At 45.7% G+C, this 19,415-nt stretch overlaps 1 protein-coding gene across 13 annotated transcripts in view; it reads left to right on the top strand.

Annotated features, from left to right (window-relative positions):
- The window catches only part of LOC120959698 (guanine nucleotide-releasing factor 2), a 55,760-nt gene extending 41,091 nt beyond the window's left edge, over positions 1 to 14,669 (top strand). For 9 of the 13 annotated variants that reach the window (XM_040383325.2, XM_049606086.1, XM_049606084.1 and 6 more), the window contains 15 exons: positions 1,030 to 1,363; positions 2,367 to 2,608; positions 2,682 to 4,299; positions 4,403 to 4,578; positions 6,523 to 6,546; positions 7,476 to 7,629; positions 7,715 to 8,726; positions 9,922 to 10,096; positions 10,692 to 10,709; positions 12,482 to 12,650; positions 12,766 to 13,128; positions 13,207 to 13,359; positions 13,484 to 13,609; positions 13,713 to 13,844; positions 13,942 to 14,669. In XM_040383325.2, the coding sequence (XP_040239259.2) occupies positions 1,030 to 1,363; positions 2,367 to 2,608; positions 2,682 to 4,299; positions 4,403 to 4,578; positions 6,523 to 6,546; positions 7,476 to 7,629; positions 7,715 to 8,726; positions 9,922 to 10,096; positions 10,692 to 10,709; positions 12,482 to 12,650; positions 12,766 to 13,128; positions 13,207 to 13,359; positions 13,484 to 13,609; positions 13,713 to 13,844; positions 13,942 to 14,077 (4,832 nt within the window). In that variant the 3' untranslated portion in view covers positions 14,078 to 14,669. The remainder of the gene's footprint in view (positions 1 to 1,029; positions 1,364 to 2,366; positions 2,609 to 2,681; positions 4,300 to 4,402; positions 4,579 to 6,522; positions 6,547 to 7,475; positions 7,630 to 7,714; positions 8,727 to 9,921; positions 10,097 to 10,691; positions 10,710 to 12,481; positions 12,651 to 12,765; positions 13,129 to 13,206; positions 13,360 to 13,483; positions 13,610 to 13,712; positions 13,845 to 13,941) is intronic. The other 4 variants (XM_040383367.2, XM_040383309.2, XM_040383302.2 and 1 more) reach the window with 4 other exon arrangements.
- The last annotated feature ends 4,746 nt before the right edge of the window (positions 14,670 to 19,415 follow it).

Here is a 19,415-nt window from a genome sequence, read left to right as displayed (position 1 = left end):
CAGGATTTACGAACCTAAATTAGAGGTGAACTAAATTTGTGACTGATTTGGTTTATTTTCTCTGTATAACGGTCATGTCGTTCGGGTTGACTGAGTTAACGGGTAACTGATCCTGAAAAGTTTGAGATTAATTCATGTTTACGATTGAGGCTCACGGCAAAGACAAAAAATGTTATGATTATTTCAGTTTTACTATTATTGATATTATTTTAGGTGTATGACATTACATGCTTTTCTTCTTTGGCACAACAACCGCTGTCGGTCAAGGCCTGTCTGTACCCACTAGTGAAGTGAGCTTTGCTTTCAGTGACTTATTGTTACCAAGCATGATAGTCAGTCCTACGTATGGGGGCACGGACTATTCGGGACTTGAACCTATGACGGGCATGTTGTTACGTCGTACGAGTTGACGACTGTACCACCAGACCGGCCCGGCATTACATATTACCATTATTAATATTTTGCTGGTGGCTCTTGTGTTGAAAACTTCGAGCACTAATGTTATGCTCTAGTACAGGGGTCTCCAAACTTTTCAGTTCGCGGGCCACATTGCTTCACAATCAACTTCGTTGAGGGCCATTTTGACGCTACCTTTAGAATGGGTGGAAGTTCAAATCTCATTTTAATAAGAAAATACTAGCAAAATACATAAAATTTCTAGAGCTTTCTTTTATTGAATTTTGATTTTCGTCTTCCAGAATTAAAAAAAAAAAATTTTGATTGGTTAGTCAGAAAAGAAAGCTATTTAATTTAACCTTTACCCAGTCATCGCGGGCCGCATTAAAGGCTCTTGAGGGCCGCATGCGGCCCGCGGGCCGTAGTTTGGAGACCCCTGCTCTAGTACGTTTTGCCAGCCGTACTATGTATGCCCAAGGCTCGACCCGGTCATTGATGGACAGTGTATCAGTCCGACGGTTCGCACCAGCCGACAAGAAAAGTGAAAACAGACACACAAATTATCCCACCAATCTTCTAACATATTCTGTCTCTTCTCTCTCCCACTTTCTATCTCTCTCACGACCCTCGCAGGATACGATAACGGTGGCAGCTGCACGCCGGCAACCAGCACCGGCAGTAGCAGCATCGGGCTCACGTCCACGCCCGTCTCGAGTGGGCGCAGCTCGAACAGCAACAGCAGCAACAGCAACGGCGGAAGCTCCGTCACCAGCACACCAACGGCTGGTGGCCACGATCAGGCGGCAGGCGGCAATAGCAGCGCCAGCGTTACGCCCGGTGCACCGGGCTCGTCCGGTCACAAGGGCAGCATCCGGGGCAACAAGCTGGCTCGCCGGGCGCGCTCGTTTAAGGACGACTTTCTGGAGAAGATATCGCAGATCCGCACGCCGACCAGCACGATGACTAGGTAGGATTTTTTGCTGTTGTTTTAGTTATTCAAGACTTTAGGATACACCCCGTGTCGAACATCCAGGAAACCGGCGTTTAAGCCGTCCACATCAACAACAGCATCTTTGTTGCAGTTTTAAAGACGCATCAAGAGAGAAGGCCCTGCTTTTGCAATATTGTACGACTCTTCGCGAGGCCAGCCCTCCCAGTCTCTAGACTTTCTTGAACATACAGACCATGTAAATCTGCGAAAGGATTTTCTTATCACTCACGGAACGCAATGTACCTTTTCCATCGCAAATATTAGCGTTTGCTTGTTGGAACTATCCAACACCCGAACAAGCCATCCCGTGTTCCCCAAGAGGATTAGGCGCGACCTAAGTGTCCAGCGTGTTTCGTGTGTCCGACACAGCAGCCAAAGTCGCTTCTGAATAAGCTGTCGGACTGTTGTCCAGTATTCATTTTCCCCATTCGGCACTCTTAAACACACCAACACTCACACACCCACATGCTCACACATGCAGTATTTTTGCGAAGATATGAGCGGGGCGAGAATTATCAGTGAATTGTTTGCTTATCTACGATAAGCGACGAAAGATAGAGTCCGAACGACGAACGCGCCTTGCGAGTGTGACACGGCGACCGAGGCGTGTCTGACATGTGTGTGTGTATGTGTGTGTGTTTGTCGTGTATGTTTTCGTCGTCTCAACAACAAGGGGTACGCGAGAACACGTACTGCGCGAAGACGACACCCACCTCAAGCCCGCTGCAGGCGCCCTCGCGCTACAAAGGTTCATTAGTGTCGCATTAGTGCTTTGACCGTGACCACCGCCGCGTCAGGTGCCCGTTATAGTGTGCCCGCGAACCAGACACGATAGAAACACCTGGAAGACGCAACCCATTTGCTCAATTTCCTTCCCACTCTCCGCGCGCTTCTCGTGACACATAGCTCTGTCCAGCCGGAAAACGGTTTCTAATATGCTATTTTCGATCGCCTCGCGCAAATCGGGCAAATTTCGCAGATCTCACTCACCCAACAGTCCACGGGGCGGCGCTGGCGGTAGTGGCGCAAATGCGGCCAGCTATGGCAGCCGCAAGAGCACCACCGACGAACCGGCCAAGCCGGTGCAGGATCTCAACTATCACGTGCGGCAGGTGAAGAATGCGCTGACCCACTTCAAGGACGTCATACTGAAGAACAAGCTGGAGATGCTGCCGGGCAACGGTACGGTCGTGCTGGAATCGATCGCCAACGTGCACACGGGTAAGCACGGGCAACCGCTGTAACAAACGTTGACCCAAACTAACACCAATCCTCCCGCTACCTTCTTTTTTAGCACTGCAATCGTACACACTGAACGAGCACAGTTCGGCATTCATCAACGCGACGAACCACGTGCACGTCTCGCTCGGCAACCTGCTGAAGCTGTGCGACGAGGTGCTGCTAACGAAGGAGGGCGACGACTGCCCGTCGCTCAGCAAGGAAAACGTGAAGGAGGTGGTCGAGCTGGTCGAGAACGCGGTCAACAATCTGGTGAACCTGGCGAACGAGAAGCTCTCCGATCGGAAGGCAATCGGGACGGGCGGGGGCGGCGGACCGGGCACAGGGGTGAGCGGTACCGCGGCGGGCCACAGTACCGGTGGTCCGAGCTCGAACACGCTGCAGCGCCCGACGGTTGACGTGGTCAGCCAGCGCACCTCGCTGCCGGACATTCCGCTGACGCCGCGCGAGCGTGACATCCTCGAGCAGACGTCGCTCAAGACGGTGCGGGCGTCGCACAGCACGGAAAGCATCCTGCGCGATTCGAGCCCGCCGCCGCCGCCCAAACCGCCGCTGCCGGACCGGTCGCAGGAACCGCCGCCACCGTTGCCGCCCAAGCGCAAGAGCCAACATGCCAAGAATCACTCCTTCCACGACACCACCACGGCGTCGTCCGATTGCGCGTCAACCGATTCGACCATCTTCCAGCTCGGGGGCGGACCGGGCAGTAGTGCCGGCGGGGCAACGGGCGCCGGTGGCAGCATCGGTCTGGACCGGATGTCGCTGCGGTCGCGGTCGCCCGAGGACAACTGCAGCCTGCTGAGTGCCAGCGCCGGTTCGCTAGACTCGGCGCTGAATCACTCGCGCGAGGAGGATGAGCTGCGGGCGCTCACGAGCTGCTCGTCGCACGCGAGCGCTACGGCCGCCAGCCTCGGCGGGCTGGTGATACTCGGTGCCGGTGCGGCCGGATGCGGCACGCAGCACTGGGAGGAGGCGGGCGACCTAGCGGGCGGATTGCCGCAGCACAGCAACAACAGTCTGAATCGCAACTCGAACGAGTCTGGGTTCGAGTCGATGTACTCGCTGCGTGTCAGCCGCGATCAACATCAGCAACAGCAGCAGCAGCAGCAGATGCATATGCAGTACCAGAGCACGGCTGCGACCGTTACCACGCACCATCATCACCAGAAAAGTGCCAGTTCGTCGTCCTCCTCCTCGTCGTACGTGCACAAGTCTGAATCCATCGTGGACGGCATGGCGGCACTGGTGGTCGCCTCTGGGAAAGGTGCCGTGCAGCAACAACATCTGCAGCAGCACCACCAGGCACACGTGCTGCATCATCAGCAGCATCAGCAGCAGCAGCAGCAGCACTTTCATCAGAAAATCGACACGATCATCACGCAGGCCAGCGACGACAGTAGCGCGGGGCCGAAGGGGGCAAGCGAACAGCTTGCCAGCGCGACCTCGCTGACGTCGACCGTCACCACGTCCAGCAGCAGCAGCCTGTCGAAGCTGCTCGTGCACGGCCCCAGCATCGACGAGCTCGGCAACGATGACGTCTTTCCGCGGACGTCGGCCGGTGGTGCAACGGACCGACCACCGGCCCTGCCAGTCAAGACGCGCTCGCACAGTATTAAGCGGGAACGCCATCCGTCGCAGTACGACAACGTGGACGAGGTTGACCTAGATCGAGGGTAAATATCACACTGCAAAGAGCGGCTACATTTAACAAATGTGCTTTTGCTTTATTTTTAATTCTTAATCATAATACTTTAATTAAAAATACTTTTTTTGTAGATCGCAAGACTCGTTTGGCCACTTCCCGATGCAGAGTTCGCCGTCGTATCTGTACAGCCGGCAGCAGATGTTCCACAATCTACCGAGCAAGTCATATCATATCAGTCTGATCGAGCCGCGGCATATGAGCCGGTTCCAGGAGGAGCCACCGCCGCTACCGATCAAGAAGAAGCATAGTGAGTATCGTTTTCCTTCGCCCGCGAGCGCGTCCCACTATCTTAGAGCGTGAGAGCAAATCGATCAGCCATCAGAGTTCGTACCCGTATATGGCAATATATACAGAAGAGGAAACTCCTTGCTTTTTCCCCTTTTGCCCCTGATGTAAAAGTCAATGATTTCACGTGTACGTGCCGTAACGATGAAGCAGAACTAACACAGGCAGCAGGCAGCAAACATAGCGCGTCGGAGGTCATGCCAAAGTTATGTAACGCCTTAATCAAAATTGGGAACTTTTCACGCGCTCTTGTTCAACTCTAGTGCAACCCTTTCGCTTGACAAGCGTTACGTAGTTTATGGATGCAGACCCTTCAATCTGGTATCTGGTCATTATACAGTGAAATCTCTCTAAGGTATATCTCCAAGAGACCTGCAGTTTAGGGAGAGATTCTTTTTAAAGAAAATTAAAGGAGTATCCAAGAAACAACTGGAAAAAACTTGCTTCCTTTGACCGATATTGTTGTGTAGTAGTGTTGGGTTTCATGAATCTTTTGTTGAGATTCATTCATATGAATCTTCAGTGAGGAATGATTCGAATCTTGATTCATGAATCTCTAAACATTCACGAAACTTCGAAGATTCCTGAATCTTCAAAGAATCAAGAATTTCTAAATATGCATGAATCACTTAAGATTCATCAATCTATAAGATTCAAGAATCTCTAAATATTCACGAATCTCTTACGATTCATGAATCTATTCATAATTATTCACGATTCATGATTCATGGCATGACCACGGAGGTTGTTACGCCAACGAGAAGAATAATAAAAAGCTCAAGCTTTACGATTTTTTAGAGACTTATCCCTTGAGATTCTCGTAATCCCTTGAGAATCTCGAAAGTTGCATGAAGCTCAAAAGATTCTTATATCTCGAAAGATTAACGAATGAATCTCAAGGGATACATAAGTATCTAAAAAATCATAAATCTTGAGCTTTTTAGTATTCTTCTTCTTGGCGTAACAACCTACGTTGTCATGCTATGAATCATATATCGTGAATCATTGGAGATATATGAATTGTAATGGATTTATGAATCTATAAGATTCATGAATCGTAAGAAATTCATTTGAGATTCATAAATCTTTGCAAACGAGATTCAGATTCATTGAATCATTCTAAAGATTCATTTAGATTCATGAATCGGAAACAGGTTTACCCAACACTTATCTGTAGCTAAGAGAATATAAAAAAATCATCTTGACGAGACTTTATCTTAGAGAGATTTCACTGCATTTCCGTAGCAATTTGCGTACGAATTACCGCCACCTCCCTCCCTGCAAGCCCAGCGTGCTGAAATCTTACTTTCCTTTCCATTCTATTAAGTTCAATGTCTCCCCCCCATGCCGTACCTTTTCTTAGCCCGTACCGTTTCACTTCCATGGCCGCAATGTTTTAGAAGCCCTTTTTATGAATAGTATTTGGGAAATTTAGCCGGTCTCGTAGTACAGTCGTCAACTCGTACGACTTAACAACATGCCCGTCATGGGTTCGATCCCCAAACCGACCGTGCCGCCATACGTAGGACTGACTATCCTGCTATGGGGGGGAATCAATTAGTCACTGAAAGCCAAGCCCACAAGTGGGTACAGGCAGGCCTTGACCGACATCGGTTGTTGAGCCAAAGAAGAAGATTTGGGAAATTCCCCCTGATGCAGGGGCCTGTTTGAACAGCATTCCCATGCGCGCTTGTGTCTGTGTGTATGAATGCAAGTGTTTAGAGGAATATAACCCTTCCATTATCCAGTATGCGGTGTGTGTGGCGTGTGATTTAAACCACGCGCGCGCGCGTTTGTGTGTGTGTGTAAAGTCTACTAGTATTGTTATTAACCAAACTTCGCCCAAACGAAAGCCAACCAAACTCACGTTCTCTAATCTAATTTTATGGTGATGCGCGCACTTTAGTGTTTCAAAGTGTTGCATATTCAGGTAAGTTGGTCTTGAATATTTTTTGTTTCTCCACACCACACACACACATCCTATTATCAAAACATGTGTCAAACACGCACAGACACACACAGAAAGCAGTTCAAAAACTCTGTTTTCAAAAACTTCAGTTTTTTTTTGTGTACACGCGAAACAGAATAACAAAAGCCTCTCTTTCCAAGGCTATTTTTTTATTTTGTTCTGTTCAAGCTTCTTACATCTTCTCAGACCAACAAAACCGTGGAGGACGATGAGACACACATATTTGCTCGAATTGGATTACTGAACAGTATCATCTGGACACATTTCGGTCGCAATTAAAAAACATAACAGTTGCAACTGGCCACATCCATACCACCACTCACACTTACAGTACTTACAAATAGTAGTAAAATGTGTCACACACGCACACACCTAACCTGACCCCCCAGCAATCTAGCGACCCTAAGCAAGGGGAGAGGGGAAATGGGGGTAGGGTCACCGCACACCAAACAGAGGCATTTACACAAATAGTCCTTGCAGTGTTCCTAAGTTTGCAACTATGTAATTGTACTCCTAAATGTGTGTTGTTGTTTCGGAAAAGAATAAAAAAAAACATCTGTTTTATACCATTTCTGTCACCTGCTCTGTCCTTCTCCTTTCGTTTGTCGTTCAATGATTTGCATCCTTCCTATTGCTCTCTCTCTCTCTCTCTCTCTCTCTCTCTCTCTCTCTCTCTCTTCCTGTTTCTCTCTGTCTCTCTTGGTTGACGCTTCGCTTTACGCTAGACACGGTATTTCCTTTTTTTCGTATTTGTTTTAACTTATGTTTAATTAGTTACCGGTAAGCCTGTCGTAGTAGCTCCGTGTGACCACACAATCCAGTTCGGCTTCTCATACCAAAACCGTTGCAAACCTAATCGTGTTTCGTGTCTTGGTTTAACAATTTTGCAGTCATGGCTTACATGGAGATCTTCGGCAGTGCCACCCAGAACCAGTCGGAGTTTATGCGCCACTCGGTGCACACGTACAATTTGGCGCACTCGGAGCAGATATCGACCAGTAGCACCACGAGCAATCACAGCCTCTCACACAGTCAAACGATGAGGTAAGTAGGAGAAAAGCCAATCGGATGCATCCTCTTCCCATCTGCGCTGTCCACTAACAATTAAATTATGTCTTCTTCACTTCAGCCTCTCGCCGTCGCGCATTGCTCCGGCTACGGTGTCGCCACCGAGCTCGCCGAACGTGAGCGTGAAGCCGCCCGCGCTGCCACCGAAGCGCCAGCGCATCAACAGCAAAACGCCCAGCATCGCATCGACCCCGCCACCCAGTCCGAAGATATTCCAGGACCAGCAGCAGCACCACCACGCGCAGCACCACTATCACCAGCAGCAGGCCCAAGCGCCGAACGTAATCAACACGTCACCTTCGCCATCAACGTCCTCGCTCGCCTCGACCCAGTCCGGTGCGGGTAGCAAACCGTCTGCTGTCTGCAATCAAACGCTGGACGTGAAAACACCGAAGGTAGCGCAACCACCACTGGCAGCATCCGCGCCCGAGGCGGAGCCGGCCACTGCTAGCGGCAGTGCTGCGTCCACTTCCACTACTAGTACTACCCTCACCAACATAGCTGCTACTACTACTACTACTACCACTATCTCTTCCGTTGGTGACGATGGTGGCGCTGCTGCTGCTGGCGCTGCCACCGAGCAGTGCGGCATTCGTTACCACTCCCCTAACCGGCGGCATCCGGCCGGTGGCCAGCACGCGGCCGACGATGACTATCTACACCTGTGCGATGCGACCACGCGAGCGCCCATTGCCGGCGACAATCTGTCCGCCTCCTCCTCCTCCGCTTTCCCCTCCTCCGTTTCCAATCTGAATCTCGCCAGTACGGCTGGTCGCGGCAGCGGCAGCACCAGCCAGCATCTAGTCAGCGTCACCAACCACAGCCACAGCAATAACACTAGCGGCAGTAGTAGTAATAACGTTGAATCTAGTAGTTATTTAAACGATAGCCATAACAAGGGTAGAACTAGCAGCAGCAGTAGCGGCGGGCAGGCCGTGTTGCCGTCCAGTGATGCGATGATCTACGAAGCGTCCACCACGCAATCGCCACTGCCGGATGGCGATGCCGGTGACGAACGGGCAAGCAACAAAGACGGGGACGAGGTTGAGGTCATACTTAGACGGAATAATAAGGTGCACTTACTACTACTACTACTACTACTACTACTATTACTTTCTACTTTTTCCTTTTCCCACTCCATTTACGTAGGACGTTTTATGGCGTCGCTAACCTATCACCTCCCGTTAACCACTCCCTGTTTCTGTTAGTCTAAAAATATTTCGCTTAACGTTTTAGCTATGGATTTTCCTAATAGCATAACAGTGCTCACGCCTATTAGAGGGTTAGAGGTTTCATTTCCTTCATTAATTTCATATTTTGTGCATTATTATGTAGAAGAAGTATTGTGTATTACAGGGTTTTCCAGGAGTTCTCATAGCTGTGGGAAACTTTATTGACTCTTTCTTACATGAAATGAACTTATTGTAAAGGGAATTGGACTCTTTAGCACCCTTGTTGGACAAATGCAATAGGAATTTCAAACGAGCCTGTCCAAAAAGGGTTCCATAGAGTCGAATTTCCAAAATACGAAGTTCACTTCCAATAGGAACGAGTCTAGGAAGTGTCCCACAACTATGAGAACCCCTGGAAAACCCTGTAAGGCCGGGCTACATTGATCGTGCTCTCTAGTGTAATTTTTGTTAACACGTATGCCATCTAGCGGCGGCGGGTGGAAGCTAGAGGCTGGTATAATTTATCTGTCAAAAAGTGTTTCGGGTCGAGGAGGCTACAATTTTACACACTGATGGATAGAGATTGGAACATAGGGCGAAATGTTGCCTAGCGCATTGTTTGAATGACGATTTGTCCACCAACAACACTCAACGGCCTAATTTGTAGCAATTTATAAACGTTGATCAACGTTTCAAATGGCCTACAGATAGCCTGGTCGAAACTTGATAAGACACCAAGTATGAATAATTTTGACACATAAATTATACCGACCTATAGCTTGCGCTGGTCGTCGCTATATGCGCTAGTGAAAATGACACTAGCGAGTACGGGCAATGTACCTCGATCTTTACAAATTTTATTGTTTGCAACTAGTACTAACAAATGCTGCTGTGTTTTGTGTAGCCTTTTTGTCTCTTTCTGGAACACCAAATATTCCTTATTCCTCCTCTTGTCTATGCGACCTGAATGTCTGGTTTGTGTCATTTTCTTGGCATCTTTTGTTTATTTGTTTTTTTTTTTTATGTGTCTATGTGTGTTTTGCAGGTGTTTAAAATTGATAGTTCTAATCTAAATATCTGTTATTTCGCGTTTCAGAATGGCATGACGATGGCGATGGAGCTGCAACAGCAACCACTGAATCTGATGGAGGAGCTGGACGTGAGTAACTATCTAGTGTTTAAGAAGGAAAACGAGGACGGTCCAGACGTCAAGGGCGGCCACCCGGATGCACTCATCATCCACGCCACCCGGGTGCAGAAGAACTCAGACGGTAAGCATTGCGTACTGCTCCTCCTGCCATTGCGTGCACGTGCCGCTCGCTAGCATTGCCAAGTGGGTTGGCTCCCGGGTTGTGTACTGCGCTCGCTCAGGACACGCTAGCAGGTGGGCCACGTCGTCCCACTAGCCCGTCCTCCACACTAGCCGTTGCGTACAGCTACACCGGCAGCTATCACTGTACTTTAAAGTCACACCAAAACGTTTAATGTGTCGTGTATTTTTTTTCTTCTTTTGTCTTTTGTCTGTTTCGTTTTGTCGCGGTATCCCTGTATACACCTTCGCCTCGTTTCTTTAACGTTAACCACTACCACAATACCATTCTATTATCGTTCACCCTCTTATTACTAATGTATTGCAAATGTCAAAACAAAAACAATCAAACTGAAAATCAATTTCCAATAACTGAAATGAACCTTGTAACATATGTGGCACACATTGGCTATTCACTGCCCCTATCCTTCTTCCACCTCCTCCCCCTCCCATTGTACCTTCTAACGCCTCGCAATCGAACATCGCAATTAATCTGTGTCATTACATTGCTTCATTTCTGTAAACTACCGAAACAAAACAAATATCCATACCGACAGACGATTGTTTAGAGGATGGTAAGCGGTTTCGTCTTACAAATGCAACCAATACCGAATTACGTAAAAGTTGTATGGAGCTAGTATCTAGTGCATGTCGATCCGTTTTTTTTTTTTAATTTCACACTGTTGTTCTACTCAGTGCATGCTTTCCTGGCTGTTACTTAAACTGTCGGTTTTTTTTTGACGAACCTTGGACTATCGTCCACATTCCTTGGTATAGCCACATAGCTTGGATGTAACTTCCTTTTTGATAACATAATATTTTAATCCATTTTAGATTATATTATTTATATGTCTTTTCTGTATTTTAAGGCTTGTTTTGTTCAAGTAGTGTACAGTAAACCCTCGTATAACGAGATTAATGCGTTGCATTGACCCACTAGTAACACGGAAAACTCGTTACGCTGGATGATTTTTCTATACAATTAGTAACAAAAAACAGATTATTCTTTCCCATGCCATAATAATACTACTACTTTATTATTCCAACGAAATGCAAATGTAACCATGCTGCAGACAATTATGGTGCTATTAGATTTGGTAGATGGAATTGGAATTCGGCTGTCAAGATTCCAGCGAGCTTTATGACATTAGTATCCTTGTCTCTAGTGTAATAACGCACAGGGAATCTAAAATGGAATTTGTTTCATTTTTTCTGTTCGAACGACTTAAACGCTTGTTAACCCATTCAGTGTTTTGCCGGAGTCTAGCTCGGGGTAACAGATCGCTTTTGTAGTAATTTGCCCGAGTGAGACTCGGGCTGATTTTTTGCTCCGTTTCGTAGCGTTCTTCGTCGCGCGTAGCTGTGAAAAAGAGGTTTGATAACTCACGAGCGCTTAGGATATGGTTGATGTTATTGTCCGCACTGTAATTCTAAGAAACAATTTAATTCAAGACATGATAACGGCAGACGTGTTGCGATATACTTACTAACATCGCAACGCTACTGAAAGAATACATTCCACAAGTCTTCCACAAGCAGAGAACAACAATGTTTACATTCGAAAGTGACTTGGAAACCCCTGTAAAACTTACTTTCTTGCATACTAATTACTTAAAGAGCATATTAGATTGCTCGTTTTACGAAAATCTCATCCAAAAGGGAATACTCGTTATAAAGGGGTTCAGTGTATGTTTTCTTAGAATAGCTCGCTTTCTGTGTTTTTTTGTGTTTAAATACAAATTGATAAATTAATTGGTTAAACTTTTTTTACACACTTTCCTCGTAAACGTTCTAAATCATTTGATTCTTTATGTACTGGCATGAATAGAATTAATGAGCGCCATTTCAATTCATAGAATTACATTTATTTATTATTCATTAGTGATGGCCTGGTCGTATTGCTTACATAATGTATAGAATTACTTAAGCAATACGGCCGAAGCCGTTCTTTCTGAATAATAAATATAGAATTACTTTTTTAATCATTATTCAAGAGGGATGACTGTTGCTTATAGAGTAATCTGTACCTAAATAGAATAACTATTAACCTTTTTATCCATACCATTACGTTACTTAAATTACGTAATGTGCTTTTGCCCCTCTAACGCTTCTGCAACTCGCAAAAGGCACAAACACTCAACTTAATTGAGCGGCTAAGAGACGAACCTATAAGCGCGCTTGAGCCTGCCAAGTTTTGCTCTGCTTATTGTCAATGCATTCTAACCGCTCAGTGGTGCCCATAGGACACCTGGCAGTGTGTGTGTGCTGCTTAGAGCAAAACAAAATAGCGTAACGCAAGTAACCACATAAAACCACATTCTCGCTACCCTTTTCGTAACCCTTGCAGCTTACGGTGAAGCGTTCATAACTACGTTCCGTACCTTTATCTCGCCGTTGGACCTAATCCAGAAGCTGTCCCATCGATACACCGTCTACCACTGTCAGATGAATGATGCCAAACAGAAAGCCGCCAAAGAATCCTTTTCCCTGTTGGTGCGGGTGGTAAACGATCTGACGTACGTAGCGCACCAAACGAATTCACTTTCTTGTTTTTGTTTTGTTTGCTTGCCATGATTTACTGATGTTATATGCTACCGTTTTTGCCCCCCCCCCTCCCCCCTCCCCCCATAGTACGCCAGATTTGAGCGAACGACTGCTGGTGATACTGATGAACTTTGACTATCAGCTGGTAAGCGCCGGCCACCTGACGATGGCGAAGCTGCTCCGGGTGAAGCTGATCGAGAAGGCGTTGATCTACAAGCAGAAGGCGTCGCTCACCGTGCCGACGCTGTCGTCCCGGGCGCTCGTCGCCCAGCCGCCGACCCTGCTCGATCTGAAGTCGGCCGAGATAGCCGAGCAGATGACGCTGCTCGATGCGGAGCTGTTCCAGAAGATCGAAATACCGGAGGTGCTGATATGGGCGCAGGAGCAGTGCGAGGAGCGGTCTCCGAATCTGACCCGTTTTACCGAGCACTTTAACAAGATGTCTTACTGGTATGTTGTCTGGTCGTGCAAAGAAGCGTTTGGTTTGGCGTATGGCACTAATTTCTATATTCCTACATTACATTCTAGGGCTCGCACGCAGATACTTTCCCAAAACGATGCCAAAGATAGGGAGAAGCACGTGATCAAATTCATCAAAATTATGAAACATCTGCGGAAAATCAACAACTACAACTCGTATCTGGCCCTGCTGTCTGCGCTGGATTCGGCTCCGATTCGAAGGTATGATTTGTTTCAGAGGGGGAGAAAGGGGGCATCAACTGTATCACGGGCAAGCAAAGCAAACCTTTTAACACGATGGCTTCTCATTCGTTCTTGGTGGTGGTTCCTGGCTTTCCGTTGAAAGGCTCGAGTGGCATAAAACGATCACGGAAGGATTGAAGGAGTACTGCGCATTGATCGATTCCAGCTCCAGCTTCCGGGCGTACCGGCAAGCGTTGGCTGAAACGAACCCACCCTGCATTCCGTACATGTAAGTGTAGCGCTGCTTCACGTTAATCTTTATTTTGTACACATCCACGTTGTGTGGTTTTTATTAAATTGATTTTATTTTCCTTTTTTTGTCGTCGTCTCAGTGGACTTGTACTGCAGGATCTTACCTTCGTGCATATCGGCAACCCGGATCTGTTGCCGGACGGGTCGACCAACTTCTCCAAACGCTGGCAGCAGTACCACATCGTGGTAAACATGAAGCGTTTTAAGAAAGGGTACGTCAACCAACGGCGAGCATGTCTATTGTGTCCTGCTAACGATGCCTCGTGTGTGCTTGTATGCCGCACATTTCTTTTTCTTCCTTTTTGGCAGATCCTACCCATTCAAGAAGAACGAGCGCATCATCGGTTTCTTCGACAACTTCGAGTACTATCTAGACGAGGACGCGATGTGGCAGATTTCCGAAACGATCAAACCGCGTGGCTCGCGCAAAGCGAACGTCAATTAGTACAGGCTGAACTGTTTGCGTGGGGGTAGCGACGAGCAGCAGGAAGGCACCGGTGCGACGCGGCCGAAACGAAGCAATGGCGAGGAGGAGGACGGCAGCAGCACGCAACGGCTGTTGAAGTAGGCCAGTAGGTCGCCGTTTCGGCTTCGAATCTCGAAACCAAGGCTCGAACGGAGCCGGCCTGCAGAGTCATCGGAAACGGCGGGGGGATTGGGGAATGGGATGGGGAGAGGAGGAGATAGGACACAATCTCAATTGTGTGCACACCAATACACACAACAACTCAGTCCCGATCCACCCCGGATGGGGAAGGCAGCAGCAGCAAGACAGAAAGAGCAAACCCAAGCAAACGACGGATTCAATCAACATTCGTTCCCGCGCGAAGCCAGTAACGCTAACGATCGCCAAATCGAACAATTAATGTGCATTTACTTGCGGGACATTTGTTTGGTAACGCCAGAAACGTTACACACAGTGAGAGGCTAGCAAGCTCCTAAGTGATCGTAACGCGTACTCACTAAGTCAGTTTGCCGGTCTGTCTTTTTATTCCGTTTTGCTTACCTGTAGCGGCTTCCGATAGGGGGGGGGGGGGGGGGGGTTTGTGTTGTTTTATCAGTGGTTCGTGATTTTGGTTCAATATGCTCTTTCTCTCTTTCTTTTTCTCCCGCAGAGACAGGACGGGGAAACGAAGGAATGTGTAAATTATTTTAAGCTATCGATAGCACACTTGAATTCGTGATCTTTATATTGTATTATACGTACTCTGCTTGCAATGGTACTTTTTTTTAATTAAACAAAGTATTGTTTTATTGTATTTATAAAGTAACGACACAGTTTAGCGGACGCGGTATCGCGGCCTCATCGGCGGTTTAATTTCACAACAGCCTATAAGCACCATCGGTCCTCCCCGATGGATGGGAAGCGCGATATTATCACTATATGACAGCATACGTGTGTGTGCGTGCGTGTATGTGTACCCCATTCGTGCTTGTTGGCATGCATGTATCTAATGAGTAGGCTTTAGGATTTAGGGTGCCTGGGCAGAACCGCATACTGCAAGCCGGCTGCGGGTCTCCTTAGGCAATCTAAAAAATACCCACACGAATGCAATGGAAGCTAAGTCCAGCGCAATTGCAAAATAGAAAGAGAGAAGAAAGTAAAACACACACACACATCGTCAAAGTTCTATAGCTAAGATAGAAGAAAAGCAAAGTTAAACAACACAAGCTCGAAACAGCGAGGGAGTTGCGAGTGAACGCCGACAGGACAGTGGGAAGGCGGAAGTGCGCGAAACAAAGAGCAGAGATTTATCTAGATAAAGTGTGTGGGTGATAGTTGGGGAAGGGAGAGGGGGGGAGGGGGAGTGGATGTTTAGCATTAAAACGTAGTAGTAACCGTAAACACAGTCAAAGATGAACGAATGTTTTTGTCTTCTATTAAGAAATACCCCTTTTTATTGAAAAATACAACTATCCATTATTTTAACCCTTTTCCTATTTCTTGTGTTGTTTTGATGTACGTGTGGGACGGAAGCATTTTGCCCGTACTTCGATAGTGTGCAGATTGCACTTGCACTCCAGTATGACTCTTCGATGTTCGTGTAAGTCTTTGTTCGATTGTTTGCTTTTAGTCTCTTTCTCTCTCACTCTCATTTTCGTTTTCGTTTTCAACTGTTTTACCCTCACTAATTCTTTATTATTTACAAGTTTTTCATTTTTTACTGATCGCAGCACCTGATTTTCCTTACATCTTCTTCATCTAGAATGCAAGCAATTCTTGCGGATGCACGACGAGTTAGTGATACAACGAATTAAACTGTAGTAGTGAATTTAGTGTAAGGAAGAACCATTCCAAATTATGCCATAGAAGCATTTGCGCCCCCCGAATGCATTAGCGACTCTGACACACACACACACAATACGTGTCTGTATGTTATTCAGTGGAGCTTTTCCTCGAAGTCAGCATTCGTACAAACAGTGAGCACAGCAACAGATGAAGTAGCAATAGTATTAACAAAAACAAGACGTATATAGTGTCACGGTGAACAGGTACTTATTTTTTAACGAAAAGACAAACATGACCTAGGTTAAGATCTTTTCATAACACAAGAACAAGACAAAAATCATAAGACACATACTGTAGTTATACTTTTGCTTAAACGCAACTAAACCGCTAATCAACAGGAGTGTAGATAAGACAATTAAAAGATTTTTATTATTTCTAATAACTAAACGAACGGTAATAACCGTTTGCTAGAAGAATGCATCATGTTTACGTTATTTTTTTGTTTTAATGAAAGTAAACTCTCAAAACACAAACACACGTCTTAGAAGTCTTAGAAATGAATTAGTTACAGCAACAAACAATACTTCACTGCTACAACTATGCTTTTAATTGCATTATTTAGCCATTGCAACGACGGCCACACAATTAAAAGAATCTGTATCTGTAGCTTGTGTGCAGATACGAAGCGTGCCAGGCTCGAAGTTTCCATAAGCTAACCTAATCAACATTCAAACGGGGGGCTGTAGCCGGTACGAAAGTGACACAAAACTATATAGGTATTACACAGCGTATTGAAACAAGATAAGCAAACGTATCAATAACCATCTGTATGTCAACAAAACATGCTATAATTGTGCACTAACATACATCACACACATGCAGGAGAGCAAATCAGACAAAGTGAAAAACAGATTTCGAAACATACCATATATGTACATGCCCAAGCAGATTGAAGTGCTGCCACCACTTACTACTGCTAGTATCCAGGAGAAGGAGCAATGGTCGAAAAAGACCGCTACTGACGCTACCGCGCTCCTCCCCCTCTCCCAGCCCATAGGGACTGATGTAATTATAAGTGCTATAGATATGTAAAAGAGCAAATAGAAGCTAGTTCGAGCCCTTCGAATCGAGATATCCGTATAGCCAATCCGTGTGTAAGTGGATGTGTTGAAAGGAGGCTTTTGTGTATGTGTTTTTGCTTCCCCATTCTTCCCCAACTCCAACTGTGAACGTTAGGATGTGTTTTTGGACCAATGAAAAACAAAACTGCGCTAAAGCTTTTTTTCCGTCACACACTACAGTTGCTGCCCATGTTTCCACCAATCTACGATAGAAAACACATATCAAATCGATGAACAAGGACTCATGTACGTGTTTCCTACCACACATGCACACTCAAGGTTTGGCAAGAATGCCATTGCCGGATCCAGAAGTACCGATATAGGCAGAGAGTTAGCTGAACGAACAATGAGAAAAATCCCAGTAAGTGTGGGCATGAGTTGATGTGTGATGATCGACTGACTATCATGTGACTGAGATCGATCGAGATATCTTTTTTCTTTTTCTAAATAAATAAATAAATAAATAACACATTAGTAACTAGCTACTAGCGGAAGACTTAGGTGCAGAGCGGTTTCTATCGCACCGCTTTTAGTAGACGGTACAGCAGACAGGGAGAGAAGCAACGGAAGATTGGAGGCAAGTAGAATATTGGTCCGGTATACTCCAATTTGGACGATGAAAATATAGCTCCCAATTAGGCCCACATAACCAACAACACATCCTAAAATAGTAGACTTTTTACAAAACAAAACAGTCAAAAGAACTTAGCCTCGATGTTTCTTCTAAGTGTGTAAGTGTTTATCATATCGTATTTCACCACTCGCAGACCTGTCGAAGCGCATGATAGCTTGGTGTACTAAGCTAATCTATTTGCGGAAATTGGAAAGGCTATATTCTGAATACTGACCTGGAATGTTATAACGATAACGACATGAAGAGAGAAAAGAGAGAGATAGAGAGATAGAGATAGAGAGAGAGAGAGAGAGAGAGAGAGAGAGAGAGAGAGAGAGAGAGAGAGAGAGAGAGAGAGAGAGAGAGAGAGAGAATGAGAGTGCGAGTGCGACAAGAGGGGGGAATTGCAGAATTGCACGATTAGATGCATCTATATGTTGAAGAAGTAAAAAATCAGTGAGAATTAATGCAATTTTACATAATAATAATAATAATAATAATAGTAATAATAATAATAATAATAATAGTAATAGTAATAATAATTATTATCATAATAATATAATCTATATACAAATGTGCGCGCATGTTCCGAGCATGTGATGATTTATTTACACGCATATGTATGGATAAATATATAGATATGTACAATTGGCATAGGCATATATTTATTAAACATACATATGTAATATACACACACATCTCTTTGTCTCTCTCTATCTCTCTATCTTCTAGCAAACATTAACGTACATACACCGCTCTACTAACATTATACAATGAATGCAAAACGAACAAACAAACAAACAAAAAGATTACTCTGACCCCCGTTCCTGCTTTCCTTCTCCATCAAAATCGCAACATAATTCCATGTGCGCGGCTGGGCCAAGCGATGGATGGCTGACGGCTAGGTGTGATTAATCTGTGTCTGTAAGGTGCGCTCGGTACCCAGTAGCACTTAATTCGGTGTAGCAATAATGGTAAGCGTATAAAGTAAGAACGTAATGTAAGGAATGATTTGTAATGTGGAAACCCAACCAGCCCTCGCACGGGTGAAACTTACTACGCTAGCGCCCGATCAACAAATCCTCCCCGGCCTCCTGCCTTGTCCTTCTTCTTGCTAAATGCCAAGAATCCCGACCTAAAATGGAAGGCAAAAATAGGACAACCCTAATCAGAGCAAAGGTGAGCAAGAAACCCTTAAATGCTAATCAGCGCACATATAATATAATTAAATGCATTTTTGGGCAAAGAGATGCAAAGATAAAAATGGCAAAGCAAAACCAACCAGAAATAAAACTTGATGTGATACATATGGAAGCAAAACTAAGAAAGATTACAAACAAACAACAACAAAAGAAATTTAGAAGAATAAAGGTATAAAAGAAAAAAACAGCAAAACGGAACGCATTCCAACGGTGTAACGGTGTTTTGGTGCTGGTTTGAACCTGTTACGAAAACTTTGACACTTTGATGCTGGGCGGTCAGCTACAGAGTGACCAGTAATACCGATGCAAGGTGTGTTTATTAAGGAGGTGAATTGTTAGCGCGTTTTCCGGGCGCCATCATTGAGTATTGTTATGTCAAATCGCATACAATTTTTTATACCCCCCTCCAGCCCTCCCCGATTTTAATACCGGAGCCCCCAGTATTGTTATGTCAAGTCGTGAAATGTCAATTTGCTCTGAAGCACTTCACCTCCTAATATCCATACACCTTGATACCGATGTATCTGTATTCCTACCGCCAAAATTCACGTGATTAATATTGTTTTTTTGTTTATTGAATTTAGTTCATTTATGTAATTTTTTACATACAGTAAAAC

Source organism: Anopheles coluzzii, chromosome X (assembly GCF_943734685.1).
Source record: "Anopheles coluzzii chromosome X, AcolN3, whole genome shotgun sequence".
NCBI classification, from domain to species: domain Eukaryota; kingdom Metazoa; phylum Arthropoda; class Insecta; order Diptera; family Culicidae; genus Anopheles; species Anopheles coluzzii.
Note: the sequence above shows the minus strand (reverse complement) of the source record. Positions and strands in the feature narration are given on the sequence as shown.